This window comes from Anomaloglossus baeobatrachus, chromosome 2 (genome assembly GCF_048569485.1).
Source record: "Anomaloglossus baeobatrachus isolate aAnoBae1 chromosome 2, aAnoBae1.hap1, whole genome shotgun sequence".
NCBI classification, from domain to species: Eukaryota; Metazoa; Chordata; class Amphibia; order Anura; family Aromobatidae; genus Anomaloglossus; species Anomaloglossus baeobatrachus.
In genome coordinates, this window is record NC_134354.1 from 144,438,787 (window position 1) to 144,460,211 (window position 21,425).

A 21,425-nucleotide genomic window follows, 5' to 3' on the forward strand; every position below is an offset into this window, starting at 1 on the left:
TCTTTGTTCTCCTTCTTCTCTAGCCGTGGTGCATGACAGGTCATACATACTCGCCGTCATTCTGAGCCTGCGCAGGACCGGCAAGTGTGTAGCCGCGTCATGCACCCAGGCTTCAGAAAGAGGACGAAGATGGCCAAAAGAGCAGGCGCCAGCACCGGACAACAGAGACGCCCATAAGGCCCACAGCACGACCGTTAGGTAAGTATTATAAAGTGGTTTTTATGTTATACCCCCGGCCTGGGCTCTTATATACAGCATATTAGAATGCTGTATATAAGAGCCCGGTGGTGGTGGCCGCAGCTTATAGGCAAAAAAGTGGTGACAGGTTCCCTTTAAGAACTTTATTCTGTATTTCTTCAAATCTGTATTACCTCAAATACTGGAAAAATTCCTAATTTTTGAGGCATATTTTTTTTCCCCATGAAGAGAAATAGCAAAAACTGGTCCACGATGCACAATTGGCATAATAGTTTTTATTATTTCTGCCCCCACTGATAGTAAATCACCGTACAGTAGTACAGCATGAACATAATAGATATAATTTATATTAAAAAAGAACCGGTCACGCAATGTTCTTTTTAAATATAATAGTGAACATTAGAGGTTACATGAATAGAAGCAGAGGACAAGCACCCTGTAACTATCATCATTACAAAATCTCACTTTCCATTAAACTTGTCAGGAATTCCTGAATAATGCAGTTTTCCTAAAACTGAAAAAAAGCCCGAGCTTTCCAGCTTTGACGATGGACTGGCACACAGTGAAGTGCACATAGGAAGCAGAAAATGGCTGGATAAATAATGCATAGAGCATTTGTGTAATGAAGTGCTGCTCGGTAAACGCTCAGCCAGCTGACATGGCCAGCAAGACATAATTCATTTTTAATGGCGCTAGAACTTGCATTTTAAACAAGTACATCTCCAGATTTGATTCTGTTTGTTATAAAGGATTTCCCCGAGCCCAGAGACAGGTCCCACTGCCTTCACAATGACAGTAAGAATTGTATTTCCATTCTCAGGCCTTATTTACATCACATAAGGAGTTATTGTGCTTGATAAATTATGTGCCATTTTTAACCCTGTAAAATAAAACCATATAAAAATATGATAAGTAGCTAGCATAAAAGTATAAATACTTAATTGCTACATTGTAAATGGCCGGTATGTATTCCAGAGGTGGTTGTCCTCTGGGAAGTAAACCTGGAATGTCTATGCTACCACCTGTGGTGCCATGAGTTTTGTTAAGGCATTCACAAGGGCCAGGTTTACTGATAGCTGGAGAAATGGGTGCGTCTGGCTATGCACATACCTTCAAGACCCATGGGTATGTCTCATGTGTTTTAGTGAGACTGTTTGTTTGGCACATGGCAGTTAGAGTGAGGAGGCTGTGTGTCTGTGAAGCCTCTGGGAAGAATCCTTTGTGTGAAGAGAGGATTTGCGAGTCCTGAGCAGGACCGTGTGTAGATGTTTGACGCCTCTGGAACGATTCCTCTGTGGGAAGTGAGGGTTTACCTCATCTGACCGGGGGGTCAGTGACTGGAGCTAGACTGTGGTATTGGAGAAGTGTATCTGGGCGTACCACAAAGGAAATAGACTGAAATACGTGATTATGTATATTTGTTGGGGTCAGTGGAAAACTACTGTGGAGGATTGTATCCGAACCTGAGGTGGTGTACTGCAAGTGAGCTAAACAGACTGTATACTGTGCATTTATGTTCCTGTAAAGCCGAAGGAAGTCTCCTGTTTTGTTTAAACTATACCAATTTGTGTGCTGTATTATAAACCATCTGGACTTTTAAATAGAAAATGTTCCTATTGCTAACTTGTGGACCAAGTAAAGTGAATAACCCCATCACCTATAGTGAGTGAAATGGCACAGTACATATAGAAATAAAAAAAAGGTTTAAAAGTAGATAAGTCACAAAAAGCTAGAAACAAATGGAGCAGGAGGATTAGACAATACATGATAACTAATTAAATATTCTAGGATTAAATAATCACTTTGGGTAAAGTGATGACTGTATATCAAACATGGTAGCATAAGGCTCATTATAACCCATTACCTTACCATTAATAAATAAATAAATACTCAGACACATGAAAATTGGATAAAAATGGCCGTGGTGTTTTATTATTTGTAACTTTATAATTAAAATAATCACCATATAATTAAAACCAATAAATAACCATAAAAAATTCATAAATAACCATAAAATTCCAAATTAACCACTTATACCAAAACCACAATCCACCCAACAAAGTTGGGCGATTTTTCCCCCAACTAATAAAACATCACGACAAAAATAAAAAACAGTTTAAAAGACATAAATAAATACTGGAAGGGCGGGCGGGGGATTCTTCTTTCTTCACAGCTGGAAACTGACACAGCTGGCTCCTTATAAAGGCAAGATTCCCGCACTTTTACTCTGTCCACCAATGACAGACTTTAAAAAATAGCACGCAGCAGGCTAGCCAATCCCATAGCCTGCTCGTGTTACTCACAGAGGGCAGATTAACCCTACAACTTCCAAACCATAGTATCTTCCATTATAACCATGCAGCAGGCTGACCAATCACAGCAGCCTGCTCGTGTTACCACATGAAGGGTATTAACCCTTAACATCCTATATTGCATTTAGTACTGTTGAATGCCACAGCCCTACACCTGTAGCCCACAAAAATTAAACTCCAGAGGCCCATGTCACCATGTAATCACCAGGCTATGCGCTGCAGGTGATTATACATTATGTAAGACAGGCAGTGAAACCACAAAAACATAAGTAGGCAGTGTAACTAAGTGCAAGATACTAAGTAAATAATTCAAATCCAAAGTATAGAGCCCCAATGCGCAATTTGGCGCAAGCCTTCGTCATACCCCTGATGAAGGCTTTCACTGAAACACTCTTTGGTGCTGACACCATTTCAATGAGGGGAGACTAATTCATTTTTCTTAATAAATCATAATTATTTTTTTTCTATATATACTGTGCAGCTGGAACATTTAGGTGCTGTACTTTCAGTGCTTGCAAATATTAATCAAACTGTTTTATTTTGCACTTTTGTGTTGAATTATTTACCTACTATTTTGCACTTTTTACTGTACTTTGGCATACTGCCTACTTACAGTGGCACACACAGAGACACAATGGAAAGATTGAGTCAACTTCTCCCCTTTTTATCATGTTCCAGGTGTAATTTTCATATTGCCCACACCTGTTATTTGCCACAGATGAGTTTGAGCAAACATAACATGCTTGAAACAAATTGTTTACCCACAATTTTGGAAAAGTGCCAACAATTTTGTTCTGCCCATTTTTGGAGTATGTCCAATTTGCCTTTTTTTCATGTTTTTTGTGTGTCTTGTTCCAAAACACACAAAGGAAATAAACATGTGTATAACAAAACACGTGTAATTGCAATAATTTTCTGGTAAAAAATACTTTTCTGTAACAATTTCAAGGGTGCCAACACTTTTGGCCATGACTGTATGTTTTTGCTGTTTCACTGCCTTGTCTATATGTTTAATATACAGCCATCACTTTACCACATGTAATTATTTAATCCTTTATCCTTCAATACTTCATCATGTATTTATTTGTATATATATATTTTTTTTTTTATATATCATTTTTCTATTTATCTTTTAATTTAGTCTAGATACCATTTGGTATAAAATGTTTATTGATAATTCATTACTTTTGTCTGTGCACCCTTTGTAAGCCTAACCTCTTATTTATTCATTTAAAATCCTGGTACAACATCTTTTTCACCTAAGGCTGTGTGCATACATTGTATTTTCAGCGCTTTTATTCATGTGTTTTTGAGTGCAGATTTGTCACAAAACCTGAAGGGAATTCTGATGCCAGCAAAGTCAAAGAGAATCCTGAAGTGTCATTTGCACACGCTGCTTATTTATGACTTGCAGATTTGGTGCAGATAATAATCTACATGTCAATTCTTTGGCTATGTTCCTACGGGACTTTGTACCTGCGGATATATCCGCAGGTACGGCCTCAGTTTTCCCGCAGCTGCTCGCCGGAATCTGCAGCTATTTTTAGCTGCGGTAGTACAGCGAAATAGCTGCGGTAAACCTGCGGACATTCATGCGGCTTACCTGCGGAAGTCCCGGCCTCTATCTCCATAGTGGAGGGCCGGGATTTCCGCAGGTAATTCCGCAGAAAGAATTGACATGCAATTACGTGCGGCTGCGGGACATCCGCAGCATGTTCCGCAGCCGCACGTATCCGCAGCATGGACACAGCACTCCCCATGTCCCATAGGATAACATGGGGAGTGTCTGTACATGCTGAAACCTTCGGTGTTATCTGGAAAATCCAGAAAATTCCCGGATTTTCCGCAGATAAATCCGCAGGTTTAATCTCTTGTGGGCACATAGCCTTTCAGTGTTTTTACAGCGTTTTTTCACCTATTAACTTTAATGAAGTTAGTCAAAAATGCTATGAAAACACAAGTATAAAAATGTTTGCGGATTTGCTCCATATTTGCTGCATTTTGGTAGCGTTATTGCTTGCTTTTTTTGCATGCATTTTTAGACAGCAGTGAATACTATAGAGGTGCAGTTTCTTGTTTTTATTTCTCACCTATAATTTATTTCAGGTTTCCATTTGTGGACTATGTTGGAATCCCTGGACTACTGGGGACTTGTATGGATTTGTCTTATTAATAAAATGGTGAACAAGGGAAATTTGGAGGGAGTGTTTTCTGAAGTAAAATATGTGTGTGTGTTATTTTATTTTCACTTATTGCATTAGTAATAGGAGTGTCTTAGAGATGCCTCTCAATTACTAACACTAGGGTTTGATGCCAGCTGACACTACACAGCTGACATCAACCCCCAACTGCTATTACCCTGATTGCTACCGCAACAGGGCAATTAGGAATAGCTGAGGCGAAGCGCCAGAATTGGAGCATCATCTGTGATCTGCTACTTCTGGGGTGGCTGCTGGCTGGTATTTTTAGGCTGGGAAGGGCCTAATAACCATGGACCAGCTAAGCCTGATAATACCAGCCCGCAGCTGTCTGTTTTACCTTGGCTGATTATCAAAAATAGGGAGACCTCATGTAATTTGTTTCATTTATTTAGTTATTTAATCATATAAAGCTGTCCAAAACTTCCGCAGGGTGGAATTCTATTATATGTCTGGGGGTATGCAATTATATGTTTATATGTCTACCAATCTATCTATTTATCTGTCTATCTATATCTATTATATATCGCTATGTATTATCTATCTCTATAGCATTCATTGGTGTTCAAAACTTCTAGAAAAAAAGCAGGTGAAAGCGCATAAAAAATGAGGCAAAACACTTGTTTTTGCTGCTGCATTTTTCCTACCAATAGATGCAGAAATGGTGCACAAATTTCTGCATCTACGTACTCAATGTGTGCATTTACTGTAAGGTTCCTTTTGGGCACTTTTGAAACCCCCTACAGCCATATTCTGCCTATCCACAGGATATGTATGTTATATTAGATCAGGGGTCCACAATCTGTGGCTCTGGAGCCACACGTTGCCTATGATCTGTGGCTGTCTGCCAGCTTAGAGCATTAACACTACGATTAGCAAACAGATATATAGAGCAGGTCTCCAGATAACGTTTGAGCATATTAATAAGCACACATACTGACTTTTTGGAGATTTAGACATAAGCTAAATGTAATATTCTGTATATAAGATTATATGGCCAGTTGAAAAAGGTTCTTGAAGGCGGATATGAGAGTGTGGTGGCAGTGCTTGATGTGAAAGTACCAGATAAGTGTAAGATGGGTACTCCTGGATATACAAGTATACTGCCTCTGTGTGATATCCGTAGGAAAGTTTTGTCTGTCATTATACCGGCAATGGTGGCATTCGGTGTCGGAACTTTGAGGGGGTCTAGATATGGTTTACAACTCTTTCTCAGAGCTGAATGTGGCTCTTCATGTAATAAAGGGACCACTATATTTGATCAACCATCTACCAATTTAGGAGGCTCTTAAATGACTGGACACTTTGTTTATTTTTACAAGTGTGTTGTGGACACGGTTTTATGGCACTTACTAATATAATAGTATCACAGGTTCTCCTCCTGCACTGTTAGTGCACACGTCCTCACAAACTGACCAGCTCTTATGTTCACAAAAAGGCCTCTAATGCAGAAGCATGTGACCAGACCTCTATATCTGATGGGAAAGCTGTTTTTTAATTGGAGGAAACAGCTGGGCAGGCCTGGTCATATGCTTTTCCATCAGTGGCCATTTTGAGAGAGTCTACAAGAGAGGTGACACTAACAAATGGACAGCACTTCAGAAAAGAGGAGAACCTGTAATACTTACAGTATATATTAGTCTATATATTGGTCACTGCCACAAAATCATGTCCCCAACAGATTTGTTCAAATAAAGATGGATAACTCTGTTAACTGGAGCAGTATTCAATCGTATCAAAGTCTGAGGCACTAATGAAAACAGCCCATTACAGAAGCTTCAGTCAGTGCAATAGACATTTAATGGAGTAATAGGGCGTAATTTAGATTAAATGTCCAATGCCATAACAATAATAATGTTTTGTATTACATCTCTTATTTCTAGAGTAATCCAGATGTTGTGCCAAGTGAAGAGAAGAAGCAACTCCCTGGGGCTGTGAAACTTCCTGGGCCTGCATTCAACCTTTCCGAAATTCAGAATATAAAGAGTGAACTTAAATTTGTACCCAGAGCTGAGGAGCAGTAGTATATACTGAGAGGTGAGAACATCCAGCTGGCATGGGATTTTTCTTCCTGCCCCAATCACGACCACCATGAATCAGACAGGCTGCATTATTGCCACGGTGCATGTTTTCCATGCTGTAAAATGGTGGCTAAGACTATGCTATTAGGATCACCAGTCCAAAAGGTAGGATCCCAGTAAGTCCTGCCCACCCCACTTTGCTAGACTGACAGGTCTCTCCCTATACACAAACATAGAGAGAGACCTGTCAGTCTAGGTGAATAAGGCAGGGAAAAGTCACTGGGTATCTACCTCAGTATGGTTATTGTGACGCCCTGGGCAAGCCAGGGGTCACAGGTCACAACATCACATGCACCCCACATTCCCTGCAGGTACACCAAGGCTAACCCAAAATCCTTGTTGCCTTCCTCCAGGGGCTGATGTCCACACCAGGGGGTGGGCCAGGCGGTTGGCTCCGCCCACCGAGGAGTTCACAGCCCTGGAGGCGGGAAAACCAGGCAGATCAGAGATGAGTTTAGGAGGAGGAAGTAGAAGGAAGTGGTAGAGGAGCAAAGGAGAGAAGCTGAAGTGACAGAAAAGTGAGAGTAGTAAAGCCTGAAGTTGGTCCGGGTGTGTGCCCCGGACTGAGACAGAGACAGCAAGGTCAGCAGACGGCGGTGATAGTCTGCAGGGGGACTGCTTGGAGGTTGCTGGAAGGACCGCGGACGGGTGGTGACCCGGCGGTACCGGAGCAGTAGACGAAGAACAGTCAGCACCAGGGCAGGGGCCTTTCGGATCCCGGCAAGGCTAGGAGTCGCCATAATTTGCCAAATCCGTCAGTGAAGGGGACCTCTGTCTCCTAACAACCGAGTCCCGATTGAAGGCAACAGTCCGACCGTTAAGGGGAGACACCGCCACCGCCAAGGCACCAGTTTCCCAGGGCCAGCGCCTGCGGGCAAGAGAGGGGCTCCTCCGGCTCATATCCAAGCCGGGGAGCGGGTAACCGGTGGGGACCCATCGCTACCAAGAGACTTTACATAGGTGCAGGGAAGAGACCGTCACCGCTAACTGCAGGGAACAGCAGCACCGTAACCGTCCGAGGGACCCGTCCAACCAGCCGTTTGTTTACCGACAACTGTGTCGTGTTTACTGGCTGAGTGAGTACCTCCGTGCCGTGCGGCACAGCGCTGCCCCTGCGCCCCTGCACCTCCACAGGCCCCATACCCGCCTGTCCACCATTCCAACCCCATCACTGGGCCCCGGAGCACCAAAACCCCCTACCCACGGAGGGGCAAATCAACAACTGGCTGCTCGTACCATCCCTCCCGGGCTCCCCAGACAGAGCAGCGGTGGTGTCCACTTAATCACCACAACCGTGGGTGGCGTCATGGACAATAGACTATCCCAAAACCCAATCCCCTTTCACTCACGGGCGAGGAGCGCCGCTCGAGCCCCCGGGATCCGGCCCATCGCTCGAGCCACTTTAATAGAAGAACTGTGAAAACAATTAAACCCAACTACTTGTAAACCACTCCTCTGTCTATAACTAATATTCACCAAGGCGTCATACGCAGCCACATTATGCTATCATAGCTCTAGCTGTGTTCTATAGAGGGGCAAACCATACCTATGAAGTTTATAGGGCCCAAACTGTATTTTACATCCTTGTTGAAACCGAAGTAATATCAGATTAACCAGATATATATAGAACCTACAATATGAGATATATTTTCAATTGTTTCACAATTTTTTGTTAAGTATTTCATTCCACATGTGTTAATTCATAGTTTTGATGCCTTCAATGTGAATCTACAATTTTCAGAGTCATGAAAATAAAGAAAACTCTTTGAATAAGGTGTTCTTCTTGAAAATGATTGCAATCACAAATTCTTTGGTATTATTATCTTCATTTAATTTGTCTTCAATGAAAAAAAAACAAAAATTGTCATAAAGCCAAATTGGATGTAATTCCACACCAAACATAAAAAAGGGTGGACAAAAGTATTGGCACTGTTTGAAAAATCATGTGATGCTTCTTTAATTTGTGTAATTAACAGCACCTGTAACTTAGAAAGAAGAAAGAAGACCAAAGAACTGTCTGAGGACTTGAGAATCCAAATTGTGAGGAAGCATGAGCAATCTCAAAGCTACAAGTCCATCTCCAAAGACCTGAAAGTTCCTGTGTTTACGGTGCGCAGTGACATCAAGAAGTTTTAAGCCCATGGTACTGTGGCTAACCTCCCTAGATGTGGAAGGAAAAGAAAAATTGACGAGAGATTTCAACGCAAGATTGTGCGGATGGTGGATAAAGAACCTCGACTAACATCCAAACAAGTTCAAGCTGCCCTGCAGTCCGAGGGTACAACAGTGTCAGCCCGTACTATCCGTCGGCGTCTGAATGAAAAGGGACTGTATGGTAGGATACCCAGGAAGACCCCACTTCTTACCTCGAGACATAAAAAAGCCAGGCTGGAGTTTGCCAAAACATAGCTGAGAAAGCCTAAAATGTTTTGGAAGAATGTTCTCTGGTCAGATGAGCCAAAGGTAGAGCTTTTTGGGAAAAGCCATCAACATAGAGTTTACAGGAAAAAAAAGGCATTCAAAGAAAAGAACACGGTCCCTACAGTCAAACATGGCGGAGGTTCCCTGATGTTTTGGGGTTGCTTTGCTGCCTCTGGCACTGGAATGCTTGACCGTGTGCATGGCATTATGAAGTCTGAAGACTACCAACAAATTTTGCAGCATAATGTAGGGCCCAGTGTGAGAAGGCTGGGTCTTCCTCAGAGGTCATGGGTCTTCCAGCAGGACAATGACCCAAAACACACTTTTAAAAGCACTAGAAAATGGTTGGATAGAAAGCACTGGAGACTACTAAAGTGGCCAGCAACGAGTCCAGACCTGAATGCCATAGAACACCTGTGGAAAGATCTCAAAATGGCAGTTTGGAGAAGGCAGCCTTCAAATCTCAGGGACCTGGAGCAGTTTGCCAAAGAAGAATGGTCTAAAATTCTAGGAGTGCATTTTAAGAAACGAATTGATGGTTACCGGAAGCAGTTGTTCGCAGTTATTTTGGCTAAAGATTGTGCAACCAAGTATTAGGCTAAGGGTGGCAATACTTTTGTCTGGCCCATTTTGGAGTTTTGTGTGAAATGATCAATGATTTGATTTTTGTTTCATTCTCTTTTGTGTTTTTTTCATTGCAAGCAAAATAAATGAAGATAATAACCAAAGAATTTGTGATTGCAATCATTTTCAAGAAGAATCTGAGTATTATCTGACAGAATTGCAGGGGTGCCAATACTTTTGGCCAGCTCTGTATGTATGTATGTATATATATATATATATATATATATATATATATATATATATATATATATATATATATATATATATATATTTATATATATATATATATATATATATATATATATATATATTTATATATATATATATATATATATATATATATATATATTTATATATATTTTACACACACTGCACTACTCAAAAAAGTTAGGGATATTTGGCTTCAGGTGAGAATTCAGGATGATCCTAAAATGCACTCTATTCTTTTAGGTGTACTTAATGTGACCCTCAGAAAACTGTTGAATGCACATGTCCAACTGTTCAGTGTTTCAGTACTTTTGCACATTCCATTCACAACTGGTGTTTGATCCATGAATTGCCCAATAAGTTTCCGGGTTCAATTAGAAATGGTATTTAAACAGTCCTACTCATCATGCTGTTCCCATTTTGACACCATCAGACCAAGATGACACCTAACAATTGATCAACAGTACCTCTCCATTGTGATGTTTCTAGCAGCATGTTCTCAGTTAAAAGGGGCAACTCAGCTTAAAGTGTAACAGAGTGTCATCAGCAGGTTGCAACAGAGATACAGATAGACTGGAAGAGTCACAGAAAAGCATAGAAGTGGACATCCTTTGGCCACATCTCACACTGATGATGGCTTTATTGTGAACAGTGCATTTCAAAACCTTATGATGAATTCTACATGACTCCAGGCACATTTAAGGGAGGTGATAGGTACCCCAGTGTCACAGACCATTCAAAACCCCTTACATCAATGTGGTCTTCATGCTACACAACCTGCAAAGGTACCTGACCACACCACCAGGCACAGGCGTCATCTATACTGGACGAGGGATAAGGGATCAGTGGGCCTTAGTGCTGTTCAATGATTAAAGTTGATTCATGCTAAGTAGAAATGATGGCCGCCAACGAGGTTGCAGACTTCAATTAGAGCATGATGCATCAGCCACTGTTGTTACCAGGCGAGCCTTTGGTGGTGGTGGTGTTAGTGTCTGCAGGTGTGTCTAGTCATTACAGAGTTTCCCTACACTGTTACAATTACAAGCCCCTACAACTTTAATCATATAATTAATCCAGTCATTGTGTCTCTTCATGAACAACACAGGCCAACATTTGTTTTAATGGACGACAATGCTCCAGCTCATCGAGATTGCATCATTAATGACCTGCTGCTGGAGAATGAGGTACCTCAAATAGAGTGGCCTGCACTTTCTGCAGACCTAGAAACCTATGAGATCAGCTGTTACTGTGTAGAGGCTGTACCCAAATACCCCAAAGACTTGAGGGCCACCCTTCAAGACACTTAGGTTGTCATGCCTCAGTAGATAATAACTCAACTTGTGAACAGCATGAGAAGTCGTTGTCAAGCCGTAAGTGATGCTAAAGGCCACATGGCAAGTTATTGAGATGAGGAAATCACCTTTGCATGATTCAACTTAAATGCCCTACTTTCATGATAATGTATCACTGTAGTGTGAACTTTTTCCATTTTCCATAAATTTCACCTGAAAGCCCAATATCCCTAACTTTTTGTGATTACTTCACTCCCTGACAGAAGTTCTGTCGCTTATCCATGTTATGTAAATAAGAGCTTATAACCTGACTTTACATTCATCCATTGGTTTTATAAATTACTCTTTGTGAAACCCTCCCAAATTTGGTTTAGGTTATGAAAATAAAGTTGCTGCAAAGCTGAAATATTGATCATTTAATGAACACAGAAAGGTCAGATTTTGGCAAGACAAAAGTTTTGTCGCCTTGTCATATAATGCACCCAATCCTAGTTTACATCATCACCTGTGCTCACTAAATGATCGCTTAATTAGTGGGTGTGTATAAAAAGAAACCCAGCACCCCAGACCTTCACTTGAACTGAAACTTGTCCTCTGACAAAAATCCACCATGTGACCAAAGCCTTGATTATCAAGAGGCTGAAGACCAGATCCACTGCAGAGGTGGCTGGCAACTTTAATGTGTCTCAGCGTCAACTACAAAGAATTAAAAAAAGATTTGAAGGAGATGTTTTTGACAAGCCCAGGTCCATCAGACTCCGCAAGACACCTGCTCAGGAGCTCAGGAGGAATGTATGTTGCTTAGAAAATCCAAAGCCAGCCCTTCTTCCACTGCAGCAGAGCTGCAAAAGGCCTGGTCACTAGTGATGAGCGAGTACTAAAAAGCTCGGGTGCTCGAGGCTCGGGCCGAGCATCCCAAGATACTCGTGTACTCGGCCCGAGCACCGAGCCCAATGTTATCCTATGGGAGACCCGAGTATTTTTGTGAAATGACCCCCGGCAGCATGTAGAAACCCTACAAAATGTCACAAAAGTCTCAGAAGAGTGCTCAAATGACATGGCAACAGCATGGGGAAGACCCCTTGAAGCATTTATCACTCAAAAGTCACAGCTGTGAACAATTTTGTCCGCGTTTTACGCCATTTTTACGGACTCACCAGAAAACCTTCCAAAATGACACCAAAATGAATTTTCATGGTGGAAATGTTAAGGGCACATACCCAATAGTGAGATAGAGCTGGTGTATGTTACTTTTGGAGATTACATGAAAGATTTTACGTGAAAACATTGTGTGGCACTCCGATGTCCCTGAGAAGAGACGTACATGAAGGCCTCTTGAGTCTAATGTGCCCATTTTGAGGAAGTGGGTCTATTGTAGTATAGCCCTTTGGCAGGGCAGCCAAAAATTGGGAGGCTCCATGTTGTCCCTGGATAGAGACGTGCATGAAGGCCTGTAAACCTGAAGTGTCCATTGTCAGGAAGTGGGTGTATTGTAGTATAGCCCTTTGGCAGGGCAGCCAAAAATTGGGAGGCTCCACGTTGTCCCTGGATAGAGACGTGCATGAGGGCCTGTAAACCTGAAGTGTCCATTGTAAGGAAGTGGGTGTATTGTAGTATAGCCCTTTGGCAGGGCAGCCAAAAATTGGGAGGCTCCACGTTGTCCCTGGATAGAGACGTGCATGAGGGCCTGTAAACCTGAAGTGTCCATTGTAAGGAAGTGGGTGTATTGTAGTATAGCCCTTTGGCAGGGCAAACAAAAATTGGGAGGCTCCACGTTGTCCCTGGATAGAGACGTGCATGAGGGCCTGTAACCCTGAAGTGCCCATTGTAAGGAAGTGGGTCTATTGTAGTATAGCCCTTAGGCAGGGCAGCCAAAAATTGGGAGGCTCCACGTTGTCCCTGGATAGAGACGTGCATGAGGGCCTGTAAACCTGAAGTGCCCATTGTAAGGAAGTGGGTCTATTGTAGTATAGCCCTTAGGCAGGGAAGCCAAACATTGGGAGGCTCCACGTTGTCCCTGGATAGAGACGTGCATGAAGGCCTGTAAACCTGAAGTGCCCATTGGAAGGAAGTGGGTGTATTATAGTATAGCCCTTAGGCAGGGAAGCCAAACATTGGGAGGCTCCACGTTGTCCCTGGATAGAGACGTGCATGAAGGCCTGTAAACCTGAAGTGCCCATTGGAAGGAAGTGGGTGTATTATAGTATAGCCCTTAGGCAGGGAAGCCAAACATTGGGAGGCTCCACGTTGTCCCTGGATAGAGACGTGCATGAAGGCCTGTAAACCTGAAGTGCCCATTGGAAGGAAGTGGGTGTATTATAGTATAGCCCTTAGGCAGGGAAGCCAAACATTGGGAGGCTCCACGTTGTCCCTGGATAGAGACGTGCATGAAGGCCTGTAAACCTGAAGTGCCCATTGGAAGGAAGTGGGTGTATTATAGTATAGCCCTTAGGCAGGGAAGCCAAACATTGGGAGGCTCCACGTTGTCCCTGGATAGAGACGTGCATGAAGGCCTGTAAACCTGAAGTGCCCATTGGAAGGAAGTGGGTGTATTATAGTATAGCCCTTAGGCAGGGAAGCCAAACATTGGGAGGCTCCACGTTGTCCCTGGATAGAGACGTGCATGAAGGCCTGTAAACCTGAAGTGCCCATTGGAAGGAAGTGGGTGTATTATAGTATAGCCCTTAGGCAGGGAAGCCAAACATTGGGAGGCTCCACGTTGTCCCTGGATAGAGACGTGCATGAAGGCCTGTAAACCTGAAGTGCCCATTGGAAGGAAGTGGGTGTATTATAGTATAGCCCTTAGGCAGGGAAGCCAAACATTGGGAGGCTCCACGTTGTCCCTGGATAGAGACGTGCATGAAGGCCTGTAAACCTGAAGTGCCCATTGGAAGGAAGTGGGTGTATTATAGTATAGCCCTTAGGCAGGGAAGCCAAACATTGGGAGGCTCTACGTTGTCCCTGGATAGAGACCTGTTAGGTTCTTAGTGCCTCCGTGCTTGCATTTAAAAACCGCACGTGTGTGCCTGTTGGTGGCAGCTTTCCGCTTCCTAATGACACTGACACTCGCAGTATGGGATAATGACACTGCCACACAAGGTACAGAATAATGGCACTGACACTCAGAATACAGGATAGTGGCTGACTCTTGTGCTACAGGATAGCATGCTGACTCTCGGGGTACGGGATAATGACGCTGACACTTGAGGTAATGGATAATGACACTGACATTTGGGGTACAGGATACCATGATACTGACGCTGACACTCAAGGTACAGGATAATGATGCTGACACTTAGGATACAGGATAATTAGGCTGAAATACGCCTCTTTTCCTCAGCATCCAGCTTTCCCATGCTCTTACATCCCTCTTACTATCAGCACCCAGCTTTCCAATGTTCTGATATCCATCTTCTCTTCAGTAGCCGGCTTTCCCATGCTTCCCTCAGCACCTAGCTTTCCCATGCGCTGCTGTACATCTTTTCCTCAGCACCAAGCATTCCCAAGATATCATAGCATGAAAAAGCTGAATGCTGAGGGAAATATACAGTATACAGCAGAGCATGGGAAAGCTGGGTGTTGAGAGAAAGATGTATAGCAGAGCATGGGAAAGCTAGGTGCGGGGGGAAAGAGCCATGCTTGAATCTTTGTACCCCATCCTCGTATATATATGTGCTATGAGAAAGCTGAGTGCTGAGGGAAATCTACAGTATACAGCAGAGCATGAGAAAGCTGGGTGTTGAGAGAAAGATGTATAGCAGAGCATGGGAAAGCTAGGTGCAGGGGGAAAGAGTCATCCTTGAATGTTTGTCCCCCATCCTCGTATATCTATGTCCCCATCCTGGTATTCAGCTCCATCCTGGTACATACACTACCCATCATGCCGCACACAGAAAAAAAATGAACGCTTATATTCACCTTCCCTCTGCTCCCTCGGTGTGCAGTGTCCTTTTCTCATATCGGCAACTTACGTCAGCGTGTAAGTGGTGTAGCGCATGACGTCACTGCCATGCGCTCCCACTTAAACCTGCATCAGCTAAAAGCATATTCACTGCTCGCCATACCCGGAATTAAGGGAGTGGAGAGTAGTGAATTATCATTCTCTTTGGCTAGTTTCACAGATCCGGTATTTTGCCGGATTGCCATATCCGGCACACTCCAGTACAGTGTAATACAATACAATGGCATCGCGGCCACTTCCAGTCACATGCTCCAGTCACATGACAGCATGTGACCGGAGCATGTGACCGGAGGTTGCCGCGATGCCATTGTACAGTATTAACACTGTACTGGAGTGTGCCGGATCTGGCAATCTGGCTTAATGCCGGATGTGTGAAACTAGCCTTTAAAAGCAACCTATAGCAACCACTGACAGTTACATTAATAGCCCATAACTCCCAGCTCCATTCAGATTAATGGAGGCAGGATTTTGGAGACTAACTGTAAAGCGCGGGGTTACATTTTCCCATTCAAACATAGTCTATAACATTCCCTGAGTCACATGAGGCGTCTGTGCAAAATTTCGTGATTGTAAATGGGACGATGCGGATTCCTTTAGTGGACATACACACACACACACACACACACACACACACATACACATACATACACACCTACACACATACACTTCGCTTTATATATTAGATTATATTTACTAACACAAGCATAACATTGACAATTACATTTTATTCTGAACAATAATACAAGAGTCCTTAAATTTTATCACCGCAGGTGCTCAAGCTGTTTCCATTACAATTTGCACAGCTTTGAAGTCTGCCTCTTACGCTTCAACAAACATTTTTGCACAAGTCTCTTTGGGTATTAATTTCTTGAAATGCTTCTCTTATGTAATTTTTCAAATCACTGACACTTTTTGGTTTTCGACTATAAACTTTGTCCTTGAGTACTCCCCAAAAGAAAAAATCCATTGGGGTCAAGTCTGGGGAACGTGTCGGCCAATCAAGTGGGCCTCTTCGGCCAATTCATTTATTAGGAAATGTATCATCAAGATACTCGCGGACTAGTCTTGAATAATGTGTAGGGGCCGCATCTTGTTGGAAATAAAGGTCATTTGAATTGGGCTGTTGCTGTAACTGGGGAACAACTTGATTTATTAGAATTTCGAGATACTTATCTTCTGTGACTGTTCCATCAACAAATATTGGTCCTAACACACCAAAACTTGAAATATCACCCCCAAACATTGACACCAGGGTCATTTAGTTGTTGCTCATGTTCTCATTATACCAGTAAATACTGTTAATATGGCCAGATAATTTGAAAGAAGCTTCATCATTCCACATAATGTTATCTAAAATTACTGGATTTTCTTCAATTTTGTAAAGCCTAATCTCAGTAAATTGCAGCCGCTTGTCTGGATCATCCTCCAATAAACCATGAATTAGACGTGGACAATAAGCTTTCCACCCAATAGATTTCAGGATTCGCATGATAGAAGCTCGTGAAATTCTCAATTCTAAAGAGACTCTTCTGGGGACTTTTTTGGACTCTGAACAAATGTTTCAGCAACAAGTTGTTTATTATTTTCTGTACAGGCTGTTTTGGGTCGACCAGTTTTTGTAGCATTAAGAATTGAGCCAGTGGCATCAAATTTGTCACGAATCCGGTAAATGGTTTGTCTCTTTGGGGCTTGAGTACCAAATGTTTCAACCCAATTTGCTCTAACGGTTTCAGCATTTTGAGATTTCCAATACTCTTTTAACCCCTTAACGACCCATGACGTACTAGATACGTCATGGATCGTGTTCCGGTAAGCCCCGCCCCCTGCCGCCGGCAGGCGGCGGCGAGATGCGCACATATCAGCTGTTATCAACAGCTGATATGTGTGCCTGCTAGCCGCGGGTGGAATCGCTTCCACCCGCGGCCATTAACCCCTTACATTTCGCTGCCAAAATCTTGGCAGCGATATGTATATGGGAGCCGCCATGACAGTGACTTACCCCGCCCCCGCCGGAAGTCACGTGACATGATCACGTGACTTTCGGCGGTTGCCATGGTAGCACAGGGTCATGTGATGACGCCTGTGGTTAACATGAGTCACTTCCTCTCAATGCCGGAATACAGCCGGCATTGAAAGTGAAGCAGCAAATCTGCAGTTCTCAGCTCTGTAGCTGAGATCTGCAGATTGTGCCAAGCGATCGGATTGCTGATCGCAATAGCCCCCTAGGGGGACTAGTAAAATAAAAAAAAAAAGTTTTAAAAAATTAAAAAAAAAATAAAAAAACCTAAAAGTTCAAATCACCCCCCTTTCACCCCATTGAAAATTAAAGGGTTAAAAAAATAAAAAATACACACATATTTGGTATCGCCGCGTTCAGAAATGCCCGATCTATCAAAATATAAAATCAATGAATCTGATCAGTAAACGGCGTAGTGGCAAAAAAATTCCAAACGACAAAATTACGTTTTTTGGTCGCCGCAAATTTTGTGCAAAATGCAATAACAGGCGATCAAAACGTAGCATCTGCGCAAAAATGGTACCGTTAAGAACGTCAGGTCAAGACACAAAAAATAAGCCATCACTGAGCCTCAGATCCTGAAAAATGAGAACGCTATGGATTTTGGAAAATGGCGCAAAACGTGCGCCACGTTTTTCGGACAAGCTTGTGAATTTTTTTTAACCCCTTAGATACAAGTAAACCTATACATGTTTGGTGTCTATAAACTCGCACCGACCTGAGGCATCATACCCACACATCAGTTTTACCATATAGTGAACACGGTGAATAAAATATCCCAAAAACTATTGTACAATCCCACTTTTTTTGCAATTTTTCCGCACTTGGAATTTTTTTGCCGTTTTCCAGTACACTATATGGTAAAACTTATGGTTTCATTTAAAAGTACAACTTGTCCCGCAAAAAACAAGCCCTCATATGGCAAGATTGATGGAAAAATAAAAAAGTTACGCCTCTCGGAAGAAGGGGAGCAAAAAACAAAAACGCAAAAACGGAAAGTGCCCGGGGGCTGAAGGGGTTAAAATCCATTTTCTTTGATCTGTATTTACATTTTTTGCCATTATGGGTTATCTGAATTATCTTAAAAGAAAACAGGTTTGGGGGAGATTTATCTGTGAATCTGGATCCGTGACACTGACTCAGTTGCCCTTAGCAACCAATCAGATTCCACCTTTCATTTTCCAAAGAGTCTGTGAAAAATTAAAAGTGGAATCTGATTGGTTCCTAAGAGCAACTGAGTCAGTCCCCCTTCATATCCCTATTAACACATACTGTCCACCTACTTTTGGACCACCCTGTATATATAAAAAGTAATACATATATATTTTTTGTTTATCCTATATGTATCTATGCATTAAAATTGTATTGTGAAAAAATTTAGTCGGCAAAGGGAATTTGTCAGTAGCATCAACCCTCCTAAGCGGGCTATATGGACATGTTGGTCATAGAAAGTTGAGTATCTAATACCCTGATATCTGCAATCCATTATCTTATTTTTGAGAGATCCCAATTTAAAAAAAATATGAATTAACTATTAAGATCCATGGGCTAGACACAGATCTCCCTGAGAATCTGCTTTCAGAGAACATTTTAATATTTCCAGTGTGAGACATGTAATGGCAGACAGTCTCCTCTGTTCGCCTGATCGACATGTCTCACACTGGTAATGCCCACTCACTGGTAAGGCCCCCTTTCGTTTAAAATAATCTCTGAAGGCACATCCTCATGCAGATCTGTCTCTGGCCCCTAGATGTTAATAGCTCATTTACATATTGAAATATGTGAATATTTCAGGAATAAAACATATTATATTCAACTTTTATGATCCACACCTACTGACAGATTCGCTTTAAAGGATTATTCTCATAATCGTTCTTCAAGAGCACACCGCTACCCTGCCTCTGAATTTTCTGCTTGCTTGGGGGTGGGGTCTCCTGAATGATTAATGGTTTGGACCAGTGTCATTGTACTGTACCTCGACTGGCTTGAACTGTGTGTTCCCTGATGTTGCAAGCTTTGCCTTTGTAGCATTGGAGGAGCACTGAAACTAGCTGGATCTAGTGATGTGGCTAGCGTCATAGCAGTGTTTGCAAGCTCTATAGCAAAGAGCTTGCAAACATTGTGTTACTTGCCTAGGAGACCAGCCAGCGCTGATAGACTGCTGATATGGCGACGAGTAATCCAGGCATTGAACACTACATGATTAAATTATTAATCACTTCGATCGTGAGTACGAAGGGGATTTTTAATAAAAAGGTAAATTGCAAAGTTACTAGTTTTTACTTAAAACTAAATTTAAAAAAATGGTTTGTGTGGACAGATCTGCGCATTGTCAAACAACCAGCAGCCTCAGATGTTTTTCTCATCTAAATAGGTTTTATACTTTGATCATTTTACCTACGTTTGCTAGGTTTTCCTACTTCTGTTAAAAGAATAGAAAAGGAGCAGCATATTTATGAGCTGTTATTAGAAAATCGCACTATGAGCACTTCCCTGTCAGTTCATTTTTAGACTTGTTTTGTTCAGGTAAAAGAGATCAGACAATAAGCTATATGATTGCAGGAATTTCATTATGCACACGCAGGCTGCAGGATACAGGGAATATACAGTAGTATACGGCAAACTTCTCCTGCACATCTTATTGCCATATCTCTGCAATTTGAAAATGGACAATATAAAATATGCCATTTTCTTATGGGATTGTTATACATATGACTGCATAAAATAATAATAGCAATATACAATCCCAAATCCAAAAAAGTTGGGACTCTGTGTAAAATATTAAGAAAGCAAGTCTCAAATGATTTGGAAATCTCTTCTAGGCATACCGTATTGTTCGTTTTATAAGATGCACCGGATTATAAGACGCACCCCAAATTTGGAGAAAAAAAAGGTAGAAAAACGGGGTCCGTTTTATAATCCGGTGGTGTTTTATCAGGGAGAGGGGGCAGCAGTGGAGCGGGGGGGGGTCACCGGAGGCAGGGGCGGTACTTGAGTTCTGCATTGCTGCCAGTGGTACAGAGGAGGGCCCAAATACTCACTGTGGGCGCTGCTCTGTGCGGGGCTGGTGACACAGCTCTGCTGTGCGGGGCTGATGACATGGCTCTGCTGTGCAGGATTGGTGACATGGCTCTGCTGTGCGGGGCTGGTGACACGGCTCTGCTTTGCGGGGCTGGTGATGCGGCTCTGTGCGGGTGGCGGTGAGTCACTGACCATTCTCAAGATGTCAGCAGTTGGCGGTGAGGACTTCAAATGATGGTGGCTGAAGTCGTCACGTGTGCAGATGAGAGCCTGAGCTGAGAGCTCCATCTGCGCACGCGCTGTCAATAGGAACCATTATTTGAAGTTCTGACCGCCAACATCTTCAGAATGACCACCCGCCGCACAGAGCAGCTCTATGCAGAGCAGAGCAGCCCCGCACAGAGCAGAGCAGCCCCGCACAGAGCAGAACCACGTCACCAACCCCGCACACAGCAGAGCTGCGCCGCTCGATGCACATAACAGCGCCGCACAGACTAGCATGAGCAGAACACCGCATAGCATTACCCTTGCCTCCTTTGACCCTTCTTCGCCACACCCTGGTAAACTATATTTGGATTTTAAGACGCACCCCTCATTTTCCTCCCAAATATTTGGGAGGAAAAGTGCGTCTTATAATCTGAAAAATACCATATTTTAGTCACAAAACAATAGAGAGCACAGATCGGAAGGAAAAAGACATTTTTTGATCGTATTTGGAAACATTCACTTATTTAAAAATCGATAGCAGCATCATGTCTCTAAAAAGTTGGGACAGGGCCAATTATCCCCTTGCGCAGCATCTTCTCTTTTTCCAACAGTCTATAAACATCGAAAACCAAATGCTGGTGTTATGGGAGAGGACTTTTTCCCATTCTTGTCTGATGTATGACTCTACTGAACAGTCCTCGGTCTTGGCAGATTGTTTGTTTCATACTCTACCAAAAGTTTCCTATTGGTGAAAGATCTAGACTGGTAGCCAGAGAAGCTGGCATCGGGACATGTGAAATTCACCCAATACAATCATCGAGCAGAAGGTCGAGGCAGGTAGAGTTTGTTAAATAAGGTTAAGTATCCTAAGTCAGAAGAGCATTTG

The 21,425-nt window shown here is 42.7% G+C and overlaps 1 protein-coding gene across 1 annotated transcript in view; it reads left to right on the plus strand.

The window, feature by feature from the left end:
- SMPX (small muscle protein X-linked) overlaps window positions 1–21,425 on the plus strand; it is a 180,429-nt gene that overhangs the window by 142,140 nt on the left and 16,864 nt on the right. Inside the window, exon 4 of the mRNA XM_075333412.1 lies at window positions 6,592–6,745. Within this exon, the coding sequence (XP_075189527.1) occupies window positions 6,592–6,732 (141 nt within the window). The 3' untranslated portion in view covers window positions 6,733–6,745. The remainder of the gene's footprint in view (window positions 1–6,591; window positions 6,746–21,425) is intronic.